The sequence below is a fragment of the Nematolebias whitei genome, chromosome 22 (assembly GCF_014905685.2).
Source record: "Nematolebias whitei isolate Nwh7 chromosome 22, NemWhi1, whole genome shotgun sequence".
NCBI classification, from domain to species: Eukaryota; Metazoa; Chordata; class Actinopteri; order Cyprinodontiformes; family Rivulidae; genus Nematolebias; species Nematolebias whitei.
In genome coordinates this window covers 16019857-16043453 of record NC_056519.1, presented here as the reverse complement: position 1 = coordinate 16043453, position 23597 = coordinate 16019857, and the positions used below count along the sequence as shown (strand labels likewise).

General features: G+C 41.2%; 1 protein-coding gene across 1 annotated transcript in view; it reads left to right on the top strand.

Annotated features, from left to right (window-relative positions):
* Positions 1-1043: 1043 nt before the first annotated feature.
* The window catches only part of kmt2e (lysine (K)-specific methyltransferase 2E), a 28975-nt gene continuing 6421 nt past the window's right edge, over positions 1044-23597 (top strand). The window contains 15 exon segments of the mRNA XM_037695840.1: positions 1044-1332; positions 11670-11854; positions 16066-16177; positions 17029-17258; positions 17410-17549; positions 17987-18168; positions 18258-18296; positions 18405-18605; positions 18798-18928; positions 19088-19205; positions 19302-19411; positions 19508-19754; positions 20442-20540; positions 22906-23091; positions 23251-23580. Coding sequence (XP_037551768.1) covers positions 11784-11854; positions 16066-16177; positions 17029-17258; positions 17410-17549; positions 17987-18168; positions 18258-18296; positions 18405-18605; positions 18798-18928; positions 19088-19205; positions 19302-19411; positions 19508-19754; positions 20442-20540; positions 22906-23091; positions 23251-23580 — 2196 coding nt within the window. The 5' untranslated portion in view covers positions 1044-1332; positions 11670-11783.

Genomic DNA, 23597 nt, shown 5'->3' with positions numbered 1-23597 from the left:
AATGGTTCGACTTCAACCAAACGTTTTTATATCTCCGTCGTCTCCAAAGTGTGCGCGAGCACTAACAGTTGCGGGTGTTCTGTTAAGGGGAGGGGAAAATGCGCATGCGCGATCGAGACGCAGTTTTAGGGTGGGGGAGGGTCAGCAAATGGAAAGGATGAGACCATCCTCCCGTTAGATATGATGCAAAAGGGATTTCTACCATCATGTTTCCAGAAAGATGACAGTAACCAGTTTACCTGGACCATACCTCTGTTGAAGTAATGCTAAAATATTTGTACTTTGTGTAAAAGCCACCCTATATAACATTAAAACACATATGAGCATTTTATCAAAAGTTGACTCTTGTCATTGTGATTTATTTTTGAAAGAATAAAATCAAAAGTCATATGCACATCTTCACTGGGGCTGCCACAAATAAGTGTTATTATATTGAATAGGGTCTGGTATTTGTTCATAATTTAATTGTATTAGTGTTTACTGTTTATTTTGCCATAACAGTCCAAAATGTACAGTTTCACACGAGAAATCAATTACCATAATGCATATAAAAATTGTATTTAGATTATTCTGATTAATATTAGCATCTTACTTACATGTATAATGTTCTTATTACACAATGTTAATATTTAACGATAAATATAAAATACAACAATGCTACATTTCCCATTTTAGAATATACTTTTTCTAGACACTTTTTCTTTAGGTTACTTTTGACATTATGTACAATTATGGACTGTTAATTAAGTATTTGACATTTCATGCTTTAAGCAATCCATCATTTATTCGTTCAAAATGGCCATTGTTGTTGTATGCCAAAAAATAAAATGTGTTTATTTGGCAACCCCTCTTGTGTAAGCGACATCAATCTTGGAAGTTTTGGGAACACGCTCGGCGCTCGGGCACGCTACACTACCCCTGTCAAACTGGGAGTGTAGCCCCGCAGTGTGTGGAGGCGGAGCTCGCGCGTAGAGATGGCACGGGAGGGGGGAGGCTCGTGGGGGAGGCGGAGTCTCAGCAGTCCTGGCAGGGCCGCCATTTTTGCAAAGGGAAAAGAGACTGGTTTGAGGGGATCTAATTTCTAAAACTCGCCGTTGACTGGGGCTCAGTTTTAACGGTTCAGAATTATTTCGTTTTCACGTGCGCGTAAACCGAAAACCTCGCTGTTTTCGTTCATCTCGAGAGAACACGAAAAATTGCAACCGTTTTAAACATTGGCTGGGAATCCGCAGTGTGTGGACTGAAGTATTGTTTTGGTTGTGGAAGATGCGACTGGGGTCTTACCCAGATCCCCTATTCGCTATTTAAATCTTCCAGAGTGGACTTAAAACGGTAAGTAAACTGTTTCAAGTGGACATTATGGAGTGAGCGGTAAACGAACCTGGAGGGGTATTGTTGTCTTTAGTTAGCCACCTGCTAACGAAGTGTCTGCTGAGTTTTAACTTGCTAACGAACACCGTTAGGTCAGGATCTAATTGTGCCTTGTTCTCCTTGTTCAAATTTATTTTACTTAAAGGTGAACCAAGTAATTAAACGGTAAAAGGTTCCAGAGTTGGCAAATCAAGACACTAACATGCTAACTAGCGCATGCTACTAGCCTAAATTAGCTTGTCACAGACCAAATAGGGTTCTGACGTTCTGCTGGTTAATACAGTAATCATCCCGCTCAAGTTATCGAGTAAATATCACGCAGGTATTACTGATTAGACTGGCCGTCATCGACAGAGTTAAAGTAGCCCAAACACTAATTAAACAAGGGGCAACCTGACATGGATCTGTCCACAGTAACGTCTTCATTCAGAAACAACAGATAATTGTCACTTGCGAGCTTCTTGCAAATACAACACGAATGAACGATTTTCAAACGTGACACATGCAGATGTGAAGCAGGAGGTCACTGCATTTTTTATATACTGACACTGCGGGCCATATTGCGCACAGTTTTATTCTCATCTGTATAGATCATGCAGAAAAGAAGGTTGTTTTAAAAGGCCAATCGTTTTTTTTTTTTTTGTTCCTATTTCATTATTATTCGCGCTATATCCACATTAGCAGAGGGCAGTGTTTTTGCTTATACGTTACGATGCAAACAGCTTATATCTGCTTCATTTAGTGGATCTTATCTATTTATTGCACAACAGAAGCGTTTGAACGTACAGTTGTCGCCCACTTTATGCACATACTAAACTTGAAGCTGTACAATTTCGTACACTATGCTCCTTTATAGGATTTTAAAAAATCTTAACAGTGTCAGTGAACTCACTGGGTCATTTAGGGATATCTTGTGTTTATTGTAATACTGTTACTTTAGCCAAGCAGGTTATATAAATATTACAAAATCAAGCAAGCTGTGTGTTTCACTGAGAGCTGCTTCGCCTCACAACCTTATCATTTCTGTCAAGAGAAGTTTTTATATCAGAGCAGCTGATTGAAGACCGAGAACAACGAGCTTCATGCATGTAAACAGAAACGGAAGATGTTTAGTCTGTTCAAGGCAGCAAAGCCAGTTGTCAAAATAATAGCCTAAATGCCTTGCTACACTAGTTGTCTTGGAACAATGAGGCATTATGAAGTTGCATTCTATCAAGATGAAGCTAAAATTAACCTTACACTAAAAGTCCCAACTTGTGTTAATACGGTTACTTGTAGTCTGCGTGTTGGCATCAAATGCTGCAGCCGTGGGGGAGGGGAACTTCCATTTGGACATATCGCCCTGCTTCAAAATGTAACCCTATTGGCAATCCCAGCCACCCTGAATTGTTCCGTTTGACCCAGCATGGTACGAATTACCGTATAAGTGTGCAGCAGACTTTGCCTCCCCCGAGTTGCTATCTCTCAAGGCTGGTGTCGCATTTTCCTGTCTCTGACGACCCAGGCATTAATCCACTCCTGTCGGCTGCGCATTATGCTGCTAGCTTCCGTTAGCTCGGACGTTGCATACCGAGGGGGTTATTTTTGGCCTCGGCGGGCCTAAAATTGCGATATACTCTGCTTCACCGTGCTCGACTGTCTCTGCTTTCGCCTGAGCGGTTAGAAAACAGTCGGGACAGATTTGTGTCGCTTTTTCTCCGAGTGTCATTGCATGTAGCTTCCCCCCCCCCCCACACACACACACAGCTAACACTGCATATCGGGAGGCTAGTAATGCTCGGCCTTTTCATCGAATTGACTAGTGGTAACAACACAGAAACTGTACCGATCGGGTGACACTTGGAGTAGAGTGTGTGAAATAGTTGATTAAATGCATTCTTGGGGGGGTTTCTTCCTGTGACGAGGCTCCCCTGGCTACTCGCCGTCCTGAGAAAAGCGCTCTGAAAATGGCGTCAGCACCAGGGTGTTGTGGTAACATAATAGCGACGTTGTACCCTCCACACCCCTATCGGCAGGACTGACTGCAGCGCCGACATACCCGCTAAGAAGCAACTACACGACATAATTTCCCCCCCTTACTTTTAGCTCAGCTTACAATAATGTTAAAACGGTCTAGGTCTCGCTTTGATGGAACTCGCTTTATGAATGGTTTGAGTAATAGTCACTGACGATGATGGTTTCCTCCTAAAACGGATTACAAAGCTCCTCTGTAACATGCGTCATGGCTTGTGCTGTTGCCTGTGGTTTTATGCTCGAGTGTGACTGTTTTTGTCACTGAAGACTCATTTAATCTGGCTGTGCTGTTCCCACCACACAATCTAGGAGAAGGAAAACCATTAAATATATATATATATTTTTTCTGCTAGAAATATGAGGATATTATGAAGTTTGTTAAAACAAAAACACATGCTATGTAAATCTTTTGAGGTTTTTTAGATCAGTTGTCATATGTATTGATCGCTAATGTAATATTACAGGATGAGAAGCTTTAGTAATATTATAGCCCGATGTTTGTTTACAAACATTAAGCGCATAAAGTAAGTAATGTCTTGACAGTATAGTATAGTACACTAAATATAGAATATATTTATGTATAGTATAGTAGTGTAGTATGTGATTTATCACACACCAGTTTAGCCAACTGCCACAATTTCATCTCGTATATGTTAAATTATAGACCGATATTGACCCTTAAAAATCAACTGGTGCATAATTAACCAATTGCAAAGAGAGAGAGCAAATACAGTATGATTGCTTTAATCTCTTAGTTTTAAGTGTGCATGTTCTTATTAGATTTGAAAAGCATATGTTTATATAAATTAAACATACGGTTATACTTTGTTAAATGTAAAATACATATTGACAAAAAAAATGGTGTTCGATATTGGCTATTAGCTGCCCTGATTTTATACATTGACATCAGTCATTGATAAGCTCATGTTTGTGTACTTTTGATGTAAATATAATGTCGATGGCTTAATTTATAAAGTGTGACAGTATAATCTTTGACTTTCTTCATACATTTTAAGTTAAACATAGACTCACTGAATAGTAACATATTAACGATTTAAAAAGTGGAAGTAAGCATATTAAAACTATGTTACTAAGCAGTTATGCTCGTCCTCTTGTACTCTATTCCTCGTGAGGTTAAGTGTGGTCATTTACACCTAGATGCCCTTTCCTTGACAATAAATATTTGTATTATTTTACTCCTGATAGTGTAAAATGCTTTCCGTTTTATAATTGTACCTGGGCACCACATATCACAGTTTTTTTTGTATTTAATTTGTTTTCTAACTCCAACAAGATAAGACCTGTAAACAGTTTTGTAGCTCATCACTGTGCCCATTACAGCCCTTTCAGTGTTTGTGCAGTTGTAGAGTGTTGAGCTGGATGCATACTCTGAGAGAAGTGGAGAAGTCTGCTCTTGCTGACGTAGTGGTAAGGCGTTCTTCTCTGCACAGATGTTTTATTCTCAACAACAAACTGCAGCGCAGAACTTGCCCCTCTTCCGTCCCTGTAAATATTTTTGCTTCCCTAACAATGACAGACATTTTTATTATTCAGCCTGAGACAGTAAACGGCATTTAGCATTTGTAAATTCATCACAAGGAGACCACCACCATTTTCAACAGACGGTGCACAATGTTTAGAGAACTTAGAGAACGCATCTCTGTCCAGCCGAGGTATACTCCCTCCTGTCAATAACTGTGCTATCTCCTTCCACAAATTCTTCACCATTTGACTGTCTTTATAGTTTTGCAGGAACAGTTGGAAAGGTGGCTGTTTTTTTTTAACAGCTTTGACCATCTTCCCCTTTGCAGAGAATCAAAGTGTGGATGGGGGAAATAAGCAAGTAGTTTGAGTCAATTTCAAGACATGTAATAAAGTTCAAAGGTTTCAGCTAATGTGTGTAAGAGCCCTGTTGGGTCTAATTATGTTCTCCTACTTACTAGACCAAATCCCAAGCCATCCTTATAAAGAAGCCAAGACCTCTGTTCGGTTTCTAATTATTTTTCTCTTGTCTGTGTTGTATCAGAACATGAAATGTTAAATACCCAATTGGATCAGAGTGTGCCTTACGGCTGTGTGCAGTACAGGTTCTCTTTGTTGTGCTGGGATGGATAGTCGATGTGTAGTGCCCCTCTTTCTCTGCCTTAGAGACAGGGCACACTGGCTAGCAGCGTAGATTCAGGGCAGTCTCAGGTGATACAAATCTTTCATTACCTAAATCCCAAGACACACTGGGAAACGTGTACTCCCAAAAATCACGTACTTGGTACAGAACTGTCCATTATTTTTGTATGTTTGATGGAGACAGAAAAAGAAGCCAGAAAAGGATATTGATGGACCACATATAAAAAGGTTTATTTGCAACTTTTTTTTTTTTCTTTCTTTCTTATTTACAGAAACAAACATCATATCTCTAAAACGGTAGTGCTTGAGTGTAACTTAAGTGTATGTCTGTGTAGATACACCTCACCATGTGGGACAGTGTAGTTGTTTCCTGGTCTCCAGTCATCTCACATGTGTATTGCCCATGTCTCGAGAGACTCAGAGAGAAAGCTGAATGGTTCCGGAGCCCAGTCCAGTCACATGGCATCTCAGCTGGGAGGAGAAGCCAGGGCTCAGGTGACCTGTTTTTGTACTGCTAGCTGGGCCGTAACAGATCCCGCTTAAAACTAGCAAGCTGTTTCTCTGACAGGTGGCTCTGGTGCCAGTGCTGCTGAGGCTGCAGCCCTACTACACCTCCATAACCTCCCTGGTTACTACAGTTGTTCATGGGTCGTAGCATAAGGCAGAGCAGGGATGTAGCATCAACTGTGATGTAACAAATGCTGCAGTTCAGGCGTAAAATTGACCATAAACACTGTTGTAATGTACCATGAGTGGCTATTACAGTTCTTTTTACCCGTGGATCCTAAGTAGCCTCTCCCCATTTTCTCTGCACACGCGGGCAAATAGCTTAGATTTTAGTCGGCTGTGGAGTGCATTCTTCAAATGCTGTAATTAGGTACCAGCTCCATATGTGCCTGTTTGTCAGTCTACAATCACAGTTGCTTTCTCATTCTAGAGAACAGGCATATCAGATCTCACATGTTTAGTCACACTGATAACATGGGATGTAAGAAATCTCAGTCTAAACTGTTTAAAAGGATTCACCCATGACCATACAAAGCTTGTTAAAACTCTGCAAGTAGCAGCACCAGAGTTTTCCTGAACATGCATTAGAGAACTGATAAGAAACTTTTATTTTTATTATTATAATGTTCTCGCTCACAGTTAACAGTGGACAGAAAAACATGTTCTTTTCGTCGCATGTAATTTTATGTGATGAAAAAATTAAACATTTCAACACTCAAGGCACAACTGTTATAACGATGTTTTTACTCTCCAGTGACTGTTTTCAATGAACAAATCAGCAGGTAGAATAACCACTTTCTTTACGACAAACATGCTGCCCTGTAAGATGTATATCTTGTGGGCTTTAGCGTCTGGGGTATTGCTTTGCACATGCAACAACACGCTTTTTTTTCCTATTGTGGCTACATTTGCTTGTGTGGATGCTCGCATCCATATTCCCTGCTGTATTGATGTATGACTTCACCTTCAGGGCTGGAGTGGGGGGTGGGCTGGCAGCCATGGGCACACTGATTGATGAAGGGCAAGGCGGATGGAATGTGTCCCACAGTGGGCACACAATAGTGGGGAAAAAAGAGGCCTAAGTCTGTGCTCTTATCTGGGTCAAGCTTCCTGTGTATATGAATGTATTTGTGCGTGTTTCAATAGTTTCTGAGCTGAGTCATTGCAGTTAGCTATAGAGATGGTGTAAAGTCGCATTAGCTTGGAAATGGTTGCTATGGGATTTAGTTGAAATCCCTTATTTTGTGTTGCTCCTTCCACTTATCTACAGGCGTAATCTGGCTTGACTGTGAAATCAAGAATGAAAACATGGTTATGCTAAAAACAGAGAGGAAAGCTGTTTACTTTAGTGTCATAATTTATATATTATGGGGTGGGTTTTCCCTCACTGCCTTTCACTGCAGTACTTTCCTAAATGGGAAGCTATTCCATACACAATAATGTGACTGTGTTTAGTGGGGGGAAAAAAGAGACTGGGTTATGCTACGTGCTCCTCTCTGCCACCCAGAGTCCACCCAGGTCCTGACTGTGTAGCATCACTGTCAGACAGCCCCCTTGTTCACCTCCCCCACCCCACTGCCCTCTCAAATGGAGGAGCTTTGGTGATTTGCACAGGTCCTTTTACAGAGAAAATATTGGTGAGAAGAAAAACTTTACAGAAATGAAAGGTTGAGACTACCTGAACCACTTCTATCTTGTGGTTTGTTTTACTACTATACACTCTTATGTTGTTTCCTTTTTTTTTAGATTGTTAGGTTTGTTTCACTATTCTCCAAACCCTCTGCTTGTCTCCCCGTTTTCATACCAGCTGTAGATTCAGCCAAAGGTGGTTTTAATATGTAACGGCCTTCTTGTGATTAGGAACGGTTTCTGCGGCACTCCCCTTCCTCTCAGTTCTGCGTTACTGTCTGAGGTTTATTTAGGAAGTGCATAGAGGAGAGAGAAAAATCTGTCTGGGCGGGGTGACTGGGTGAAGGAAGGGTAGGGAGGGGCACTTTTTCCCCTTTTGGTTGCGTTTCTCCATGGTGATGGGCTGCTCTTCTAGAGGAAGTAGGAGGAGCAGGCGGAGGCAGTCACAGCGAAGCTCAGATTTAGTCAGGAATGTGGCTGTTCTGTACTTCTTTTTTTTTTTTTCTTCGACTTTCGTCGGCGTGGACTATGTTGGACTTCAGCGCATGTTTACACAATGAGAACCTTTTTTTACTGAGCAATGTTTGAAGGGAAAGGGCAGAATGTCATCAGTTTCTGTGAGATGAGGGGCTGTCTTATGTGTGACCATGAGTTTTTGTGTGTACACTTCTTTTAAGTGACCATATGACGCTCTAAACAAAGTGCAAATATACACAAGTTGGATTTCCATTTACTGGTAATGAAACTTTGTAAATAATAATAAAAAAACAAATGGCATTCAGCAACATAAACTGACTTGCAAATAGGGCAAAGAGATGTTGCCACCAGCTGGATTGTCAAGGCGAGTGTATTTGTGTGTGTCCATTTGTCTGATTTTACTGAAACTGACAGAAAATAATCACTAGAAGTACATCTACGGTACTACTAATTAACCCTTGGGACCAGTTACATTTTCCATCACATCCAACTGACCTTAGGAAACAAGCAGCTTGTTATCTAGATATTAAGGTAAAATTCTATGTGGTAGCTGAGCATCACCTGAAGTATATACTTCCAAGTGCTACCCATTGCACATCATTTTTGCTTAAAACATTGGTATTATCTGTTGGTTTGAACCTAGTTTGTTATTGCTATGTCTCAGTCTCATGACCCACTGGACTTATTTTAATGAAACTCTCAGAAAGTAAACATTGTCTTTACTTCAACATTTGTAGTTATTCTAATTCAAGATGGCTACCACAGCTCTGAAAAACTTACCGTAATAAAAATCAAATGAATGTTGCTCAGTCAGGTTTACAGACTTTGAGCTAAATTTACCATAGATGTAACTGAGAGTTATCCTCAACTCCCACAAGCTCTCAATATCAATACAATAAAGTTTTATCTTATCATATCACCAAGACCATCCATTTATAAGATTTGAAGAAAACCGCTAAATCTGCTTTTCGGCAGGAGAAGATCTCTGTTTAATTCTCTGGCATGAAATAAATCATGAAGATTTAACTATGAAATAAAGGTGAAATGGGGCAGCACGGTGGCGCAACTGGTAGAGCTGCTGCCTGTCAGCGAGCAGGTCCCTGGTTCAAATCCCGGTCCGGGGGCCTTTCTGGGTGGAGTTTGCATGTTCTCTCTGTGCAAACGTGCGTTTTCTCCCGGTACTCCGGTTTCTTCCCACAGACCAAAAACATGCATGTTATGCTGATTGGTAACTCTAAATTGCCCCTACTTGTGAGTGAGAGAGTGAATGGTTGTTTGTCTCTTTTGTTTCTATGTGTCCCTGTGATGGACTGGAGACATGTCCAGGGTGTACCCCGCCCCTCGCACAATGACTGCTGGACATGGGCACCGGCGAACCCCGTGACCCAAAATGGAAGAAGCGGGTAAAAGATGATGGATGGATAAAGGTGAAATGAAAAAAAGAAAGGTAACAGGTGATCTGAATTCCTTCAAGGAGTGCTAGGTCTTAAATATTATAGCTGGAAAGCTGGTGATCAATCACATCATGTTACTGTGTGTTCATCCAGACAGGAATATAAACCGTCAGAATCGTTTCAATTTTCTTAGTGTCCATAAATTGCTCTTCAAGACTGGTTAACAACCACCTGAAGTGAATGTGCTAACCATTTAGCATAAATATCCTGATGCATGCTCAATAATCCAGGTAGAAAAATCAAAAAAAAAAAAAAAAAAGTTAAATCTGTTTTGTTGTCCAGAGGACCAGATTTAACTTTTTTTTAGACATTTAGCATAAAAGTGATAACGTTTACCGTACAAAGAGTAAACGAGCCGCTTTAGGACACAGATCTTTTATTTTCTGTGCCGCTACATTGGACCCTTCTGAGGGCTTAATACAGAAAGGGTCTGTATTAGGGGTGCACCGATAAATCGGCTGGCCAATTTATCGGCCCCGATTTCCTTAATTTTGGGAAATCGGAAATCGGCGGATACTCGCATGAGAAGCCGATTTTACCAATTTAGAAAAAAAAAAAAATGTTTTAACAACAATTGTCTGAACTTCATTTATATTCCAGAGCACTACCTCATGGCCAGCAGGTCAGACTTTTTAGAAGTCTGTGATCGGCCAGAAAACTGCAATCGGTGCACCCCTAGTCTGTATGGTTCAGTCTGTTTGGCAAACTGCCCAACTGTTGTCAAAATGAAGTGTTCGGTTACATCTGCTTCCTTCACAAAATGCTCATCTAGTTATGTTAAAGGTGGTCGCTGCATACAGAACCAGGAGCGCATTTGAAAGGGGATCCTGTCAGAAGTCTTGCATGACACACAGGCTCACTCATGTTTTGTTTCTTCTTTTGTTTGGCCCTGGAACTGACAGCTGTCATATCTGTAACTTACTAGTTTTTGCTCAGGTAGTTTGTGATAATTAGTGCTCAGAGACACCCTATTAACTGAGTGACATTTAGTGAGGCTCCTTCAGTTTTGTTTATCCTCACCATCAATTAGTTTTGCAGTCAGCGCTGACTGCTAACATGGTCAGGAAGCACAACGTTCCACACAAGTCACACTGGGTATGTGCAGATATGTATTTGTAAAAGGCTTTCAAAAGGCTCGCATAGTGGCATTCTTTCTTCTGGGAGCCTCATGGACGAGCAGAGACAGGATTTTTTTGTGCCCTTTCTCAATACCTGATCTGAACTTGCACCTCGAACTGTGATTTGAGGTTTAGTTTAGCCGCAGTTTGCATGAACAGGCGGAGGTGTGACCTTCAGCCTATTTTGTCTCAGCATCTGTCCCTCCCACTAATCCTGCTTATCAACCGAGCTCTCTGTATCAGGGACAGCAGCACTGACACATGCTCCTGTCTGGATTCATATTGGAAGCAAACACGAGTTAAAAATATCATCTGAACCCTTTTTTTGTGCATTGTTTATTAATTACCCATCCGATTGCTTAGGGACACAATTAAATATTGCTGCTTTTATCGATGTGTAGCTAATGGCAGTCATCTTAAAAACAGGGACTTTCATATAAATAACGTGTGAACATTTAAATACAGCAGAGTAAATAAAAGTGCGTCTAGGGTAGAGCTGTCCTCTTCAGTCCAATTTGGGGTGGGGGTGGCTTGGCCTCTACTTTCCATTTTCCTCCCTGTGTTCTCGACGTGGAGCTGCTGTTTTCTCTTGCTCCCCTCTGTGGGAGTTTTTTTTTTTGCAGTGCAGCTCGATTCATTCCTCTGGCTGATAGTGCGTATAGGTCGCTGCAGCTTCTCAGGACTTCACTTTAAAAATCTTACCCTCGTGCATTTCACTTGTCAGTATCAGTCTCGTTGTCAGGAAAGTGGGGAAGTCCTGGCAAACAATTTTCTGTCAAATTGTGAATTGTGTGCTGGAAATACCCCGTTCTCACTATGATTGGTAATTTCATGTTTCAAAAGTGCTGCAGATTTCTTTGTTCATTGAATGAATAAAGTATTTTAGTCATTGTCTTTTTATGCTGTTGCATAAAATCAGCTGATTTATTTTGTTTGTTTGTTTGTCCCCCTTTCTTTCCATCACTCACATTTTTAGGCCTTGTGGATGCACTTAGATGTCTGCAATGACTGCTGTGGCTGGCATGCCTCAGTGTTTTGGACTCCCTTTTTCTGGACTCAGTAGGACAAGAACTGATCAGCAGAGAACGTCATGAGCATAGTCATCCCAGTAGGGGTGGACACAGCAGACACCTCATACCTGGACATGGCTGCAGGCTCAGAGTGAGTACTACTGTTCACACAGTCCCCCCCCCCCCCCGAGGAAAATGGACAGTAGCCCCCCCGCCCCCCCCACACACACACACCTCCTTTAATCCAGTCCTGCATCTCTGGTCTGAGCTTTCGCTAAACTTGCATTTTCAGTTTGAATCCCCACCTGCTGGTTGCTTCTGTTTCCATTACCTCACCTATCTGTGGTGTCAGTCACATGTTTGAAGCTGTTTTTGCAATATTTATATTTTTCCGCAGTCGTTTTTCATTTATTCGTTTATTTTTTCTTATGCCTGAACATGCCTACTGTAAAATACCTCAGCTCTGGTCCAAAGGACAGTCCTGTTTGGTTGGACTTGCACTCAACCATTTCCTGTAACCTAGACGTAGTGTTGGGCTTTTATCTATAACATTGCTCACTCAGAACTGTTAATAATCCCACAGTGTGTCTTGTTTTTGTAAAACTCTGTAAAGTACAACCAAAGCATAAAAAAAATGTGACTTTAGTGCTTCGTTTCCAACGCTGCAGCTTGATGTTTGCCCATGTGTACACTGCATTCAGTCAGTGAAGCAGAAATGATGCTTGGAGCCATGGCAACAAGCTTCCTGTTGCCCCTCCTCTTCGTTTCCATAGTCTTGTCAAGGACATTGCTGTTTTTTTTTTCCTGGTTGAATAAATTAAGCAAGACATTCGCATATGACTAAAGAATAACCCACGTCATCTACTTATGGAGGGGCTTCTGTCTCTTTAAAGGAGGGACAGCCCACCCCTTTGCCTTCATCAGAGCTGTTGCCGTGACAGCTTGAGTTGCTATGGTATCTGCCTCACTCCCCTCCCTCCATTTTGCACTGCGCATGGCTTTTTGCCATAGCCATTGCCCTGAGTGACAGGTGGTCCTCGCACAGATATGGCGTCTTAAATGGTCTCAGCGTGTCCCCCTGCCCTCCCACCCCTCATTTCTGCAGAGCTCTGCTGCCACCAGCGGTTTGGAAAAGCCGACTTGAACCCTCCCTGACTTATTCTTCATGTTGGCTCTCCGAGTCCGATCGCTCGCTGCAAATTTATTCAGAAGCAGATAACAGGCTTGAAGGGGGATTTCACCGGCTGCTGCCCAGGTTCAGTCCAGACCAGAGAGAGCCAGAGCGGAGCTGGACACGCTCGTATACACTCTGCTCCGCTGACAATTTAGAGTGCCAGCTGAGTCTGGAAGCGTAGGGCTGGCTACTCACCAGAGAGCAGAGTCACGTCATTTTCATGTTCCCCTGAAGTCTGCAGCAGCATGACCAGCTGTGGGCTAATGCAGCGTATGTCCAAACTGACAAAGTCTGGCGTTCATGCTCTCGCTATCAGGATACGTTGTGTTGCCATAGCAGCAAGTAGGGTCTCTTCAGGAGTCTGATCTTTCTATGCTCCTAATTTCTCCATCTTTTCCCACTTTGCTTCTTCAGGCTCGCTTTACAGCTGTCTCTTTTGAAATGCATAAAATATCAACTATATTTAGCAGTAGCACATGCCTGACCAGTATCTAAAGTTTAATTGAAACTTATTCACGCTCTTACTAATTTTCAGCTACATGCTATAGGCAATAGATGATCATAACTGAATGTATGCCTGCAACCCAGCCCGTGTGTACTGACTACACATTTCAGTAGTACTGACATGAATGATAGAATCTCTTCAGCTGCATTATGCACACAAATGTGCTTCCTCTTTCACTCACCAAGCTGGCCTACCTGCATTCTTTGTCTCTCATACAGTCACTGCCTGTGTGTTCATCTTTTCTGTATTTTGATCTAAAAAGTTAATCTATATAAAAATTTAAACAAACAATAAACGCAGACAAAAAAGTAAAAAAAAAAAATTAATTAACAAGTTGCAGTCTGTGGCATGTTTTGAATGGTCTTTTAGTTGTAACTTTTTGCACACACAATTCACATTATCTATGTGGCAGTTGATCTGATGTGTTTGCACACGCCCCTTTCTTTGGCACCGCCTCCAGACCTCATGCACACACTTACGTTTTCACTTTGACGGGGAAGAGTTGAGTGGTAGTGCACAGGAAGTGTTGCACAGTGCTCTTACGGCGTGCAAGAAGAGCAATAGGGCTGAGAAGAGCTTACACAGGTATTGTAGCACTAAATTACCTTGAACTTAAGACGGAGCTGGGCTGAGGAATTAATAGGATTGTAAGGACACATGTTCAGTTTTAAAAAGAAATATTTGAACATCTTTTTTTAATTCACCTATACAACTTTCACAATGCCGCTGTCCTAACTGAACAGTAAAATTAGTCAATTATTAATTCACACTCTTGTACCAGTATGCACAGCCACTTCAGAGAGTATTGTATGTTTTTATTCAGATGGAGGCCTTTTAAGTGAATTTTGCCTTGTTAAACAAACCCTGCTGGCTATGGCCCTCTCAAAGTTTTTAACATTTTTTATTGTCACAAGACACAAACCCGTTACACATACCCACACTCTTGCATGTTTTTATTTACAGAGGATTTTTGAGCAGTTTTCTGTGCAACGCTGTTAAAAGAAGGGTCATGTGTGTGTTCACTTGACTGAACATGTGGACCGCATGTTGTTTTCTTTCTCCGTTCCCCTCCTTCATGCCTGACCATGTTCTCACCCCATCTATTTTGCCACCTCCATAATCTTCTTCCTCTAGCACCCACCCCTTCAGCAACTGAAAAATAGATTATTCATACCATAATAAGGGTAGGTTAAACTGGTTCTATCAGCTGCGCTGTGAACTTGAGGAAAGTGGATCTACAGGTTTGGCATGAATAGACTTACTAAAAACATGTCTACGTTGTTTTTGTGTGCACGAGGAACCGTAAATATTTCTGATGTGCATCTGCTTTGTGAATGCGAGTTGAGCGATGAAAGCATAATTTTATATTTTTATGCTTAATAGTTGAGGTGACATGACAACATGCAGTTCCTTAAACCAGTATCTTACTTAGCTGCGACTAGCTCGTAAAAGGCACTCGCACGGGGGTCTTCAAACTTTGGAGGTCTCCAAAATGGCTTCAGATATTTGTGGGGGCTCTCGGTTTCCTTGTGGGTGTTACAGAAGCTGTCAGTCTCGTCACTTGAGTTTAAAACGTCTTCCAAACATTTGTGCAATAAATTTTGTTCAAATAGTAACAAAGTTGTTGTGGGCGTCTCAAGGAACAGGTCCCTCTTGTAAATGAGCCCTCGTGGCTGAGACCAGCCTGTATCAATAAAGGTTGAATGAAAGAGGAGGAGGAGAAGAGACGTTCAAGGCCCCAAATGTCCCAAGTCTAAAAACCATACAGATGATTAAAAACTATTAATGCACTGGTCCAAATCTGCTCCTTTCCCCCCCAAAAAGTTGTTCTCCGGTACATTAAATTGCAAATGTGGTAGCTGCAGCTAAGGTGGGTACGATGTGGTCTGAGGTGGCCATGATGTGGCAAAAGTGGGCAACAAAATAAAGGACATGGCCTAAAACTTTTTTTCAAACTTGTGGCTTAAATGTGGAATAAACAGTGCAATCATTACAATTAGGCCTATTAACTAAGAGCAATAATGACACACAACACTATTGTACTAATACATTTTATTTCTCATAAACAGTAGGACTAAAAAATGTATTTGGCTATTTTTTTTATTTTTTTTATCATCCAAAGCCTACAAACTTAATGCTTTGTTAAACATAGTGGGGCCGGATATGGTCACCAGTGGCCCCCATGACCTGAAAAGGAAGAAGCGAGTAAAGTTAATGGGTGGATGGGTCTTGACCCCAGCTTTGGGAACCATTGGCATAGTATACAGTTTTGGATAACGTGCACACAAAATAGGCTTTGAGTTTTATAAATTGACCACACAAACGCAGCTGCACTACTCGCAAATTGCTTTTTTACAATCTCTCAGAATTCAGTGAGACCTACTGAAAATTTGCAGTTTTTACAATTTTCTTCAAGTTTTGAGTCAAGAATTAGTCTCTTAACAATCCTGACTCGGTAAGAGTCTGGTTTTAATATTAACTATTGAATATTTTCCACCAACTGTATGTCTATATCATTGCCAGAACCTGAAAAATCTCTCCTGCCATGCGTGCATGTAGTATATTTTTGTGTTTGTTAGAGGGAAAACATCGGAGAAGTGACGTGCGATAAATTTATCAGTTTTTTTTTTTCTGTCAACTGTAATTTTTATTTACACTCCTGATTTTTGTTGCTGCCCAACAGACCAGAATCGGTGGAGGCCAGCCCTGTGGTAGTGGAAAAGTCCAGCTACCCCCACCAGATTTACAGCAGCAGTTCTCACCATTCCCACAGTTACATTGGCCTGCCGTATGCTGTAAGTACACACAACTCCAAACAGTTCTACTTTAAACAAAACCGCTCTGCAGCAGGGCAAAGTCTATGTCCAGTTACTGTTTTTTACTTTCTTCAAATCCAAAACTAAGAATAGTGGCTTTCTCATTGTGCAGTGTCACTTCATAAGATGAGGACCAGTGAATGACATTTTTAGGTTTATGTCAATAAATTAAAATCCTCTACTCTTTTATTGTGTCTTAAGAGCACGAACAGCTCTCCTTTAAACTGAAAGAGAATATTGACTAATTGACTCTTTACATCTTTGTGGTGATACAGGAAATTATTACTGTATTTTTTGGACTATAAGGTGCACTGGATTATAAGGTGCATTAAGCGAAACAAAACAGTCAGATAAGTCGAACTTTATTCAACTCATTCACAATAACCACATAAAACCGGTTCGAGGTCATTAAGCACAACCAGAATTAATGCATAAGGCGGATCGGATTATAAGACTCGCTGTCAATTTTTGAGAAATTAAAGGATTTTAAGTGCGCCTTATACTCCGAAAAATACGGTAGTGTCCTTACTGCTAAATGTAACCGCTTCAAGTAATAAGTCTTGTCTATGGATTCATTAATTTTAATTTATAATTTATCTTTTAAGGTCATAAATAAATAGCACTGTAAGGCTAATAATAATATATTAACATTAGACCAAACGTTAACATTTTCTTTCAGTTTAAAATATTAAAATTAATTTATTTCTAAAAAGAAAGTTAACAGTTTTTGCTTGTCTAAAGAATTAGATAAAAATCTGCAGATCATATATTTTACAATCCGTATGTATATATATATTTTATATGAACAGTACATTTTATTTCATTTTTAGGACCATAATTATGGGGCGCGACCCCCACCTACGCCGCCGGCCTCCCCTCCACCCTCCATGCTGATCCGACAAGGAGAGGGGGGGCTGTTTGTTTCAGGAGGACAGGATGAAGCATCCAGGGGCACCACCCTCAGTACATCAGAAGATGGCAGCTACGGGGCTGACATCACTCGCTGCATCTGTGGCTTCACCCACGATGATGGCTACATGATCTGTTGTGACAAGTGCAGGTGAAATCCTGGCTGAACACATTTATCACAAGCATCAGCTCCTGTCCCCTTTGACATTTTTCAGCCAATCCTCTGTGGCCCAAATAAATGATTAATGCATTTTATAGAGCGAGTTAAAAGTTTATTAACAGGATTTTATTGTTTTTCTCAGTGCCTGGCAGCACATAGACTGCATGGGGATTGACCGGCAGAACATTCCTGAGACCTACCTGTGTGAACGGTGCCAACCACGACATCTGGATAGAGAGAGAGCCATCCTGCTTCAGACCAGGAAAAGAGAGTGCTTGTCCGGTAAGCAAAAATGCCATTATGTATTCACACAACCATGGCTTCATTAAAACTCATTTTACTCTGATTCACAAACCTGGATAGGAACCCTAGACTTTGTTGTTCTTTTCAAAAGCAACATTTCTCATTGTGAAATGTTAAGTATTATAAGTTTTCTTTGATAGTGCAAAGATACAGGTCTCAGTTCTGCTTTTTGTGATTTTCTTGCTGCAGTAAATGGCCAGCTTATTGGTGAACAATGCAGGTTGTAAGTTGTCAGGGTGATGATCCTTTCCCTGGAAGCCTTTCTCAATCTAAACGTGGCCCATAGTGACACCTGCTGGGCAAAGATCAAACTACAGTTCTTTATTTTATTTTCTTGTAACTTGCAGTCTTTTCCAGTTTGGTATGTTGGACTCTTTGTCCAGCACGGTCTCCTAATAGCTTACTTGTTTGTTCAGATGGGGACACCAGCGCTACAGAGAGTGGAGATGAGGTTCCACTAGAGCTCTACTCCACCTTCCAACACACACCGACCACCATCACCCTGACAACTGGGCGCCTTGGCAATAAGCAGACTGATAAGAAGCGTAAAAAAAGTGGCGAAAAAGATCCTCCAGCATCCTCTGTCCGAGCGAAAAAGGTCATTTTTGACTCATTCAGTTATAATAATAGTGCATAATTCTAAGTTATTTTTACGTAATGTTTTAAATTTGATTACTCTCCATGCAGGCCTTCAGAGAGGGATCCAGAAAGTCCTCCAGAGTAAAGGTAAACTGGCAGAAGCAACACACAGCTGCTGTTCGTCAAGACCTTTAAAATCATCTATTAAAGCTTGCAGTGTAAGCAATAGCTGTTCTGTTTTTTTTTTTTTTCCAGGGTGCAGCTCCAGAGCAGGAGCCAATTGAGCACTCATCTCTGTGGGAGAATAAAATGAAGACATGGATGGAGCGTTACGAGGAAGCCAGCAGCAATCAGTACAGCGAAGACGTTCAGGTCCTGTTGCGTGTTAAAGAGCAAGGCGACGGCAAGAGCCTGGCATACAACACGCACCCTGCTTCTTTCAAACCCCCAGTAGAGGTATAAACCATAGCACAACCTTGTAAAAAATAAAAAAAATTATGTCTTCCCCACGTTTTTATGCTACTACCATACAGCACTAGTTTTTTGTGGGTTTATAATTTTATCGGTGCATGCTCTGGGTTTTTCCTTATGACATGTTTGATTTTCTGTTTTTTTTTGTTTTTTTTTTAATTGTTATTTTTTATCTAGAGTCAAATTCAAAAGAACAAGAAAATCCTCAAGGCAGTGCGAGACTTGGCTCCAGACTCCCTCATCATTGAGTACAGGGGAAAGTTTATGCTTCGACAGCAGTTTGAGGCCAACGGCTACTTCTTCAAGAGGTCAGGGGCCTCGTCAGAAACATTTTTCTTAATCTTTCATTAGCTTTATATCTTCTTCTTTCTTTTTTATTTTTTCATTGATTCAGTTTGATACAGTGTAGTTGTGGCATTTTATGCAACTCGTTTCCTAATTTTACGTTGACCTCTTTTTCTTTGCAGGCCATACCCATTTGTGTTATTTTATTCAAAGTTTGACGGGGTGGAGATGTGCGTAGACGCTCGCAGCTTTGGCAACGAAGCGCGTTTCATTCGACGTTCTTGCATCCCAAATTCTGAAGTATGTTCACCTGTCGGCACTGTTTTTAACTAACGCAATACAGTTACAAAGTACTTATTTTATTTATTTATTTTTAATAATTCCTTGCTCTCTCAGGTACGGCATGTCATTGAAGATGGCATGCTACATTTATACATTTATTCACTGAGGCCCATCGCAAAAGGCACAGAGATCACAATTGGGTTTGATTTCGACTATTGCAACTGGTGAGTTAAACGTAGTAAACTTTGCAAACAAAATGCCAAACCACAGATGCAAATAGTTTTATTCTCCATCTTTTTAATTTTTTTTTAAATTTTTAGTAAATACAAGGTGGACTGTGCCTGTGTGAAGGGGAACCCAGAATGCCCGGTGCTGAAGCACAACCAAGAGCCCACTGAGAACTTAAGTTCTGGAGGCAGACGCAGAGGGAGTCGCAAGGATTCTGTCCGGGATGACCAAGCCCAGAACCAAAACATGGCTTTAGATGGAGAGGGGAAGGGAAAAAGCATATGTGACGGCAAACAGAGGAAACTCTCTCCTCTTCGCCTCTCCATCTCAAACAACCAGGTAAGTTTATTACCTGTATAAAATTAACTCATTACTTTTGTTTGACTCTGGACTCTTTACATGTTACACTATTTCTGTTACAATAGTCCCCTCCATGCTCCATTCTTCCAGTTTTGTTTGTAACAATCTTTGCATGTGTTTTCCCATTGTTACTCACCATTTTTATATGCATCCTGTTGAATTCCATTTTCCCCATCCTCCCTATATGTATTCACATGCGTCCCTCTATGCTACAAATATTGGTGCCAGAATCTGGATTTGATCCCACAGGACACTTTAGCGCCACTTTTCTGACTGTAGTGCATAACCGCCAAGGTGAACGGTGTTTCTTGTACCTCACAAATACTTATAAAGACTCATTGAGAAGGTTGAGTTCAGAAAGATAGGGCTTGATTGTTACCAAACTCCTCTAATTTATCACATGGCCTAAGCTTTGTAAGGAACTGGTGTAAACATCCAGGAATGTAAGTGTTGTCCAACAGATTACCCAAAAAGCTTTGTTTTAGTTCTTTGTTTTGTTCAGAATGATTATTATGGACAGCTTACTCCCTTAGCATCCCCACTCCCCCTACTTTTTAATTTTTTTTTTTACCTCTCCTCAATTTCCCGTTATCGTCTAGTCTGTAATCAGACTGAATTATCAGCCATGATGAAAGCGCCATACTCGGCTCTCCCCTCCTCTTACAGGATCCCGAGTTATTTGAGGATCTAGAAGACAAAACCTCCATTAGCAATGAAGTAGAGATGGAGTCAGAGGAGCAGATTGCAGAGAGGAAGAGGAAGATGGTAAGTGTACCAAGTTAGGGGCTACAGCTTTTTCTTTTGCTATGCTACCACCCAGCAGACAAGGACAAATCAAACCATTCTATTCCTCTTGGTGCCGATTTAAATATTTGTCTAAGGGCTTGGATAGGAGCAGCTTTTCTCTACTTCTCTCCAATCAATCTAGCCTCCTCTTCATCATTCATCACTGCTAGGACTCCCACCTCTGTCACTGCACCTGTTGCTGTTTTGTTCTGTTTTTTTGTATTCTTAATATTCTGCATTCCTTGAACTGTGATTAATCTCTCCTGCTGCACTGACACTTTGTGCTTGTTTGTCGTTGAGCATCGACGTTTATTTTCATCGTTTTGTTTTCTTTTCATTAATCTGCAGAATAATGGGCTAATAAGAATCAACCTCCTACTATCACAGAAGCAGAACTGGTTTTATGTTTCAATGCAAGCTTAAACAGTCCCCTAACATGTTTGTATTAAAGTTTTACTGCAGCTCTCCTTACCCTTCATTGCAAACAGGAGTTTGAAATGGCCCATCATTGGATCAGACACTCTTCTCTCATGTCCTTGAGAGATGGGCTCATGCACGCAGACAAGCTTGATGCACTGAAACACACACACACACACACACACTCGAAATTACCCTGCAGTCAGCTTCATTGCACACAGTGGATCCAAGGTGTAAATGCTTATTCGTCTTTGGGCAACATACAGTTCAGCTAATCAGCTACAAAGACGGATAGACGAAAGTTGCAGAGCTGTTGCTAGGGCTGTGTTGACTTTGGGAGATCTAATAAGTCTTTTTCTGTAGAGAGGGGATTCCGAAGGGTGATCTGGTGCCGGAGCAAAGAAGCATGCATTCACACACTGATGGTCGCCAGCGTAGCAGATGATTGTGGATGTTGATAATCCAGGCTGCAACAAGGTGCAGGACAGATACTGGTGTCTGTTAGCTCGTTGTTTAGCTCTTGCTAAATCTATTATATTGAACAGATTTTTGAACCTCCTTTAACTTGGACATGCAGTCTAAATGTTGTTTTTTTGTGACTGGATGTAAACATTTCATCACTTTACTTGCCAAATTCCTCCCAGGAGATTTTGAAATGAAGTTTGTATTATGGTAATTTACAAACAAATCCTGACTTAAACATGGTCACTATTTAGGTCTTAGCTTATAAATGCATAGCAGCTTGCCATTGGAAAAGTACTGCAGCAATTTTTTTTTACAGCCAAAAATAATTTATTTGATGCAGTGAAGAGCTTCTGTATTTTTAATTGGCCTTGTTGGAGGTTGTGGAAAATATGTAACTCTGTTTTAGATATATCTTTTTTATTTTTTCTTGCTAGAAAATATTGATAGTAGCTGACCTGTCCATCACAGCAGGTTAGAATAGTGGTAATTCTGGATGTTTTGTTTATGTTCAGTGATTCAAGGTTCTTTATTGTCATTCGCATCACATGTGGTACATGAGGTGGAACGAAATTGTGTACTCAGGGTCCCAGTTACGTCCAACAATAGCAAAAATATAAAGTGTAAAAAAGAAACGGTAAATAAGGATCTAAGATATAAACTAAGATAAATGCCAGTCACTAATAATGCAAAACAATACACCGAACAACAGCGGCAGAGCGAGCGGAGTCGGGCTCGGAGCCGACCCCAAAACTAACGTAAACTGGGATTTATTCAAAGCATGCAACAAAAATACAGAAAAATTATGCCAAAAGTGAAAAAGAAATAATTCTACAGCCGCATGGTCCTATTGACAGAGTGGTTCTGATGACAGTGAGGTTAACTTTTAGCATCATGGTCCCGCTGGCACCATGTGAACACATAAATGCACTTTGGAGGAAATTAAAATGTTCAAGAAGTCTTTAGGATAAATACTGAAAGTGCATTTAGAATATGGAAAATAGTTCCCTCGCAGTCAGTCAGTGCTATATTTCATGTCGGTAGTAGTAGAAAGGTGCAGCAGAAGCAAACTCCTTGTAAAAAAAAACACTGGTCTTGAGGTTTTGAGCGAAGCCGTGCTGTCTGCAGCCACCAGCAGATGCCTTCTAAACTGGTTTTACCTCTTTTATTTGTTAATAACCTTTGTATCAGGCTAGCACTGCAATAGTTTCCTAAGTCATATTTATTCTCAACATGGCTTTTTATTATTCTATCTCATTTTTACATTCGACATCTGCAACACAACTTTTACTTCTTTATTTGTTGTTGCTTCTTTCTTCACCTGTCTGCATTTGCATCTTCACAGCATTAGAATTGCTTGATGCTGTGTAGACCTGGGCAACTTCCAGGCCTCTTTAGAGACTAATACCGTAATTGCGCCTGTCTCTTCACCCCTCCTCCCATCTCCGCATCTGACCCTCTGTAGACGCGAGAAGAGAGGAAGATGGAGGCCATTCTTCAAGCTTTTGCCAGAATGGAGAAGAGAGAGAAACGCAGGGAGCAGGCCCTGGAGAGAATCGGCAGCACAAAGACAGAAGTTGGAGCCCGCGGTGACATTAAGGAGGAACCTCCTGCCACACCCGAAACAGCAGATTCTCCAGCTGTCATGCAGGTGAGAGCAGGGAAGCGCAAAACAAACAAATCCATTATGCTCTTTGTCAAAGCACTTGCACTTTGCTCGTCTATGACAAATAATAGAGGTAAACATTAACAAGATTATAAACCTAATGTTATTTAGAGCATCTGACATACAAAGTTGTCTTTTTTTTAGTTGCCACTTGAAATAAAGGAGGAGCCAGGACTGAAGCCGGCCAAGGTGAAACCATCACGAAACAGGAAAAGTTTCTCAAGGAGCCGGACTCACATAGGCCAGCAGCGTCGGAGAGCACGCACCATCAGCACCTGTTCCGACTTGACTCCTAGTTCTCCAGCTGAAACCGCTATAGAGCCTCTGAGCAGTGAAGCCCCCGAAGGAGAGACTCCTTCAGCACCAGAGCCAGAGACCTTCCCTTCACACGTCCCAGACAGCAGCCCCCCACACAGCAGCTCACCTGCTCCTGAGAGGAACCGCACAGGGAGCAAGACCTTCAAAACAAAAAAGGTTCAGGCTCCGTTTAA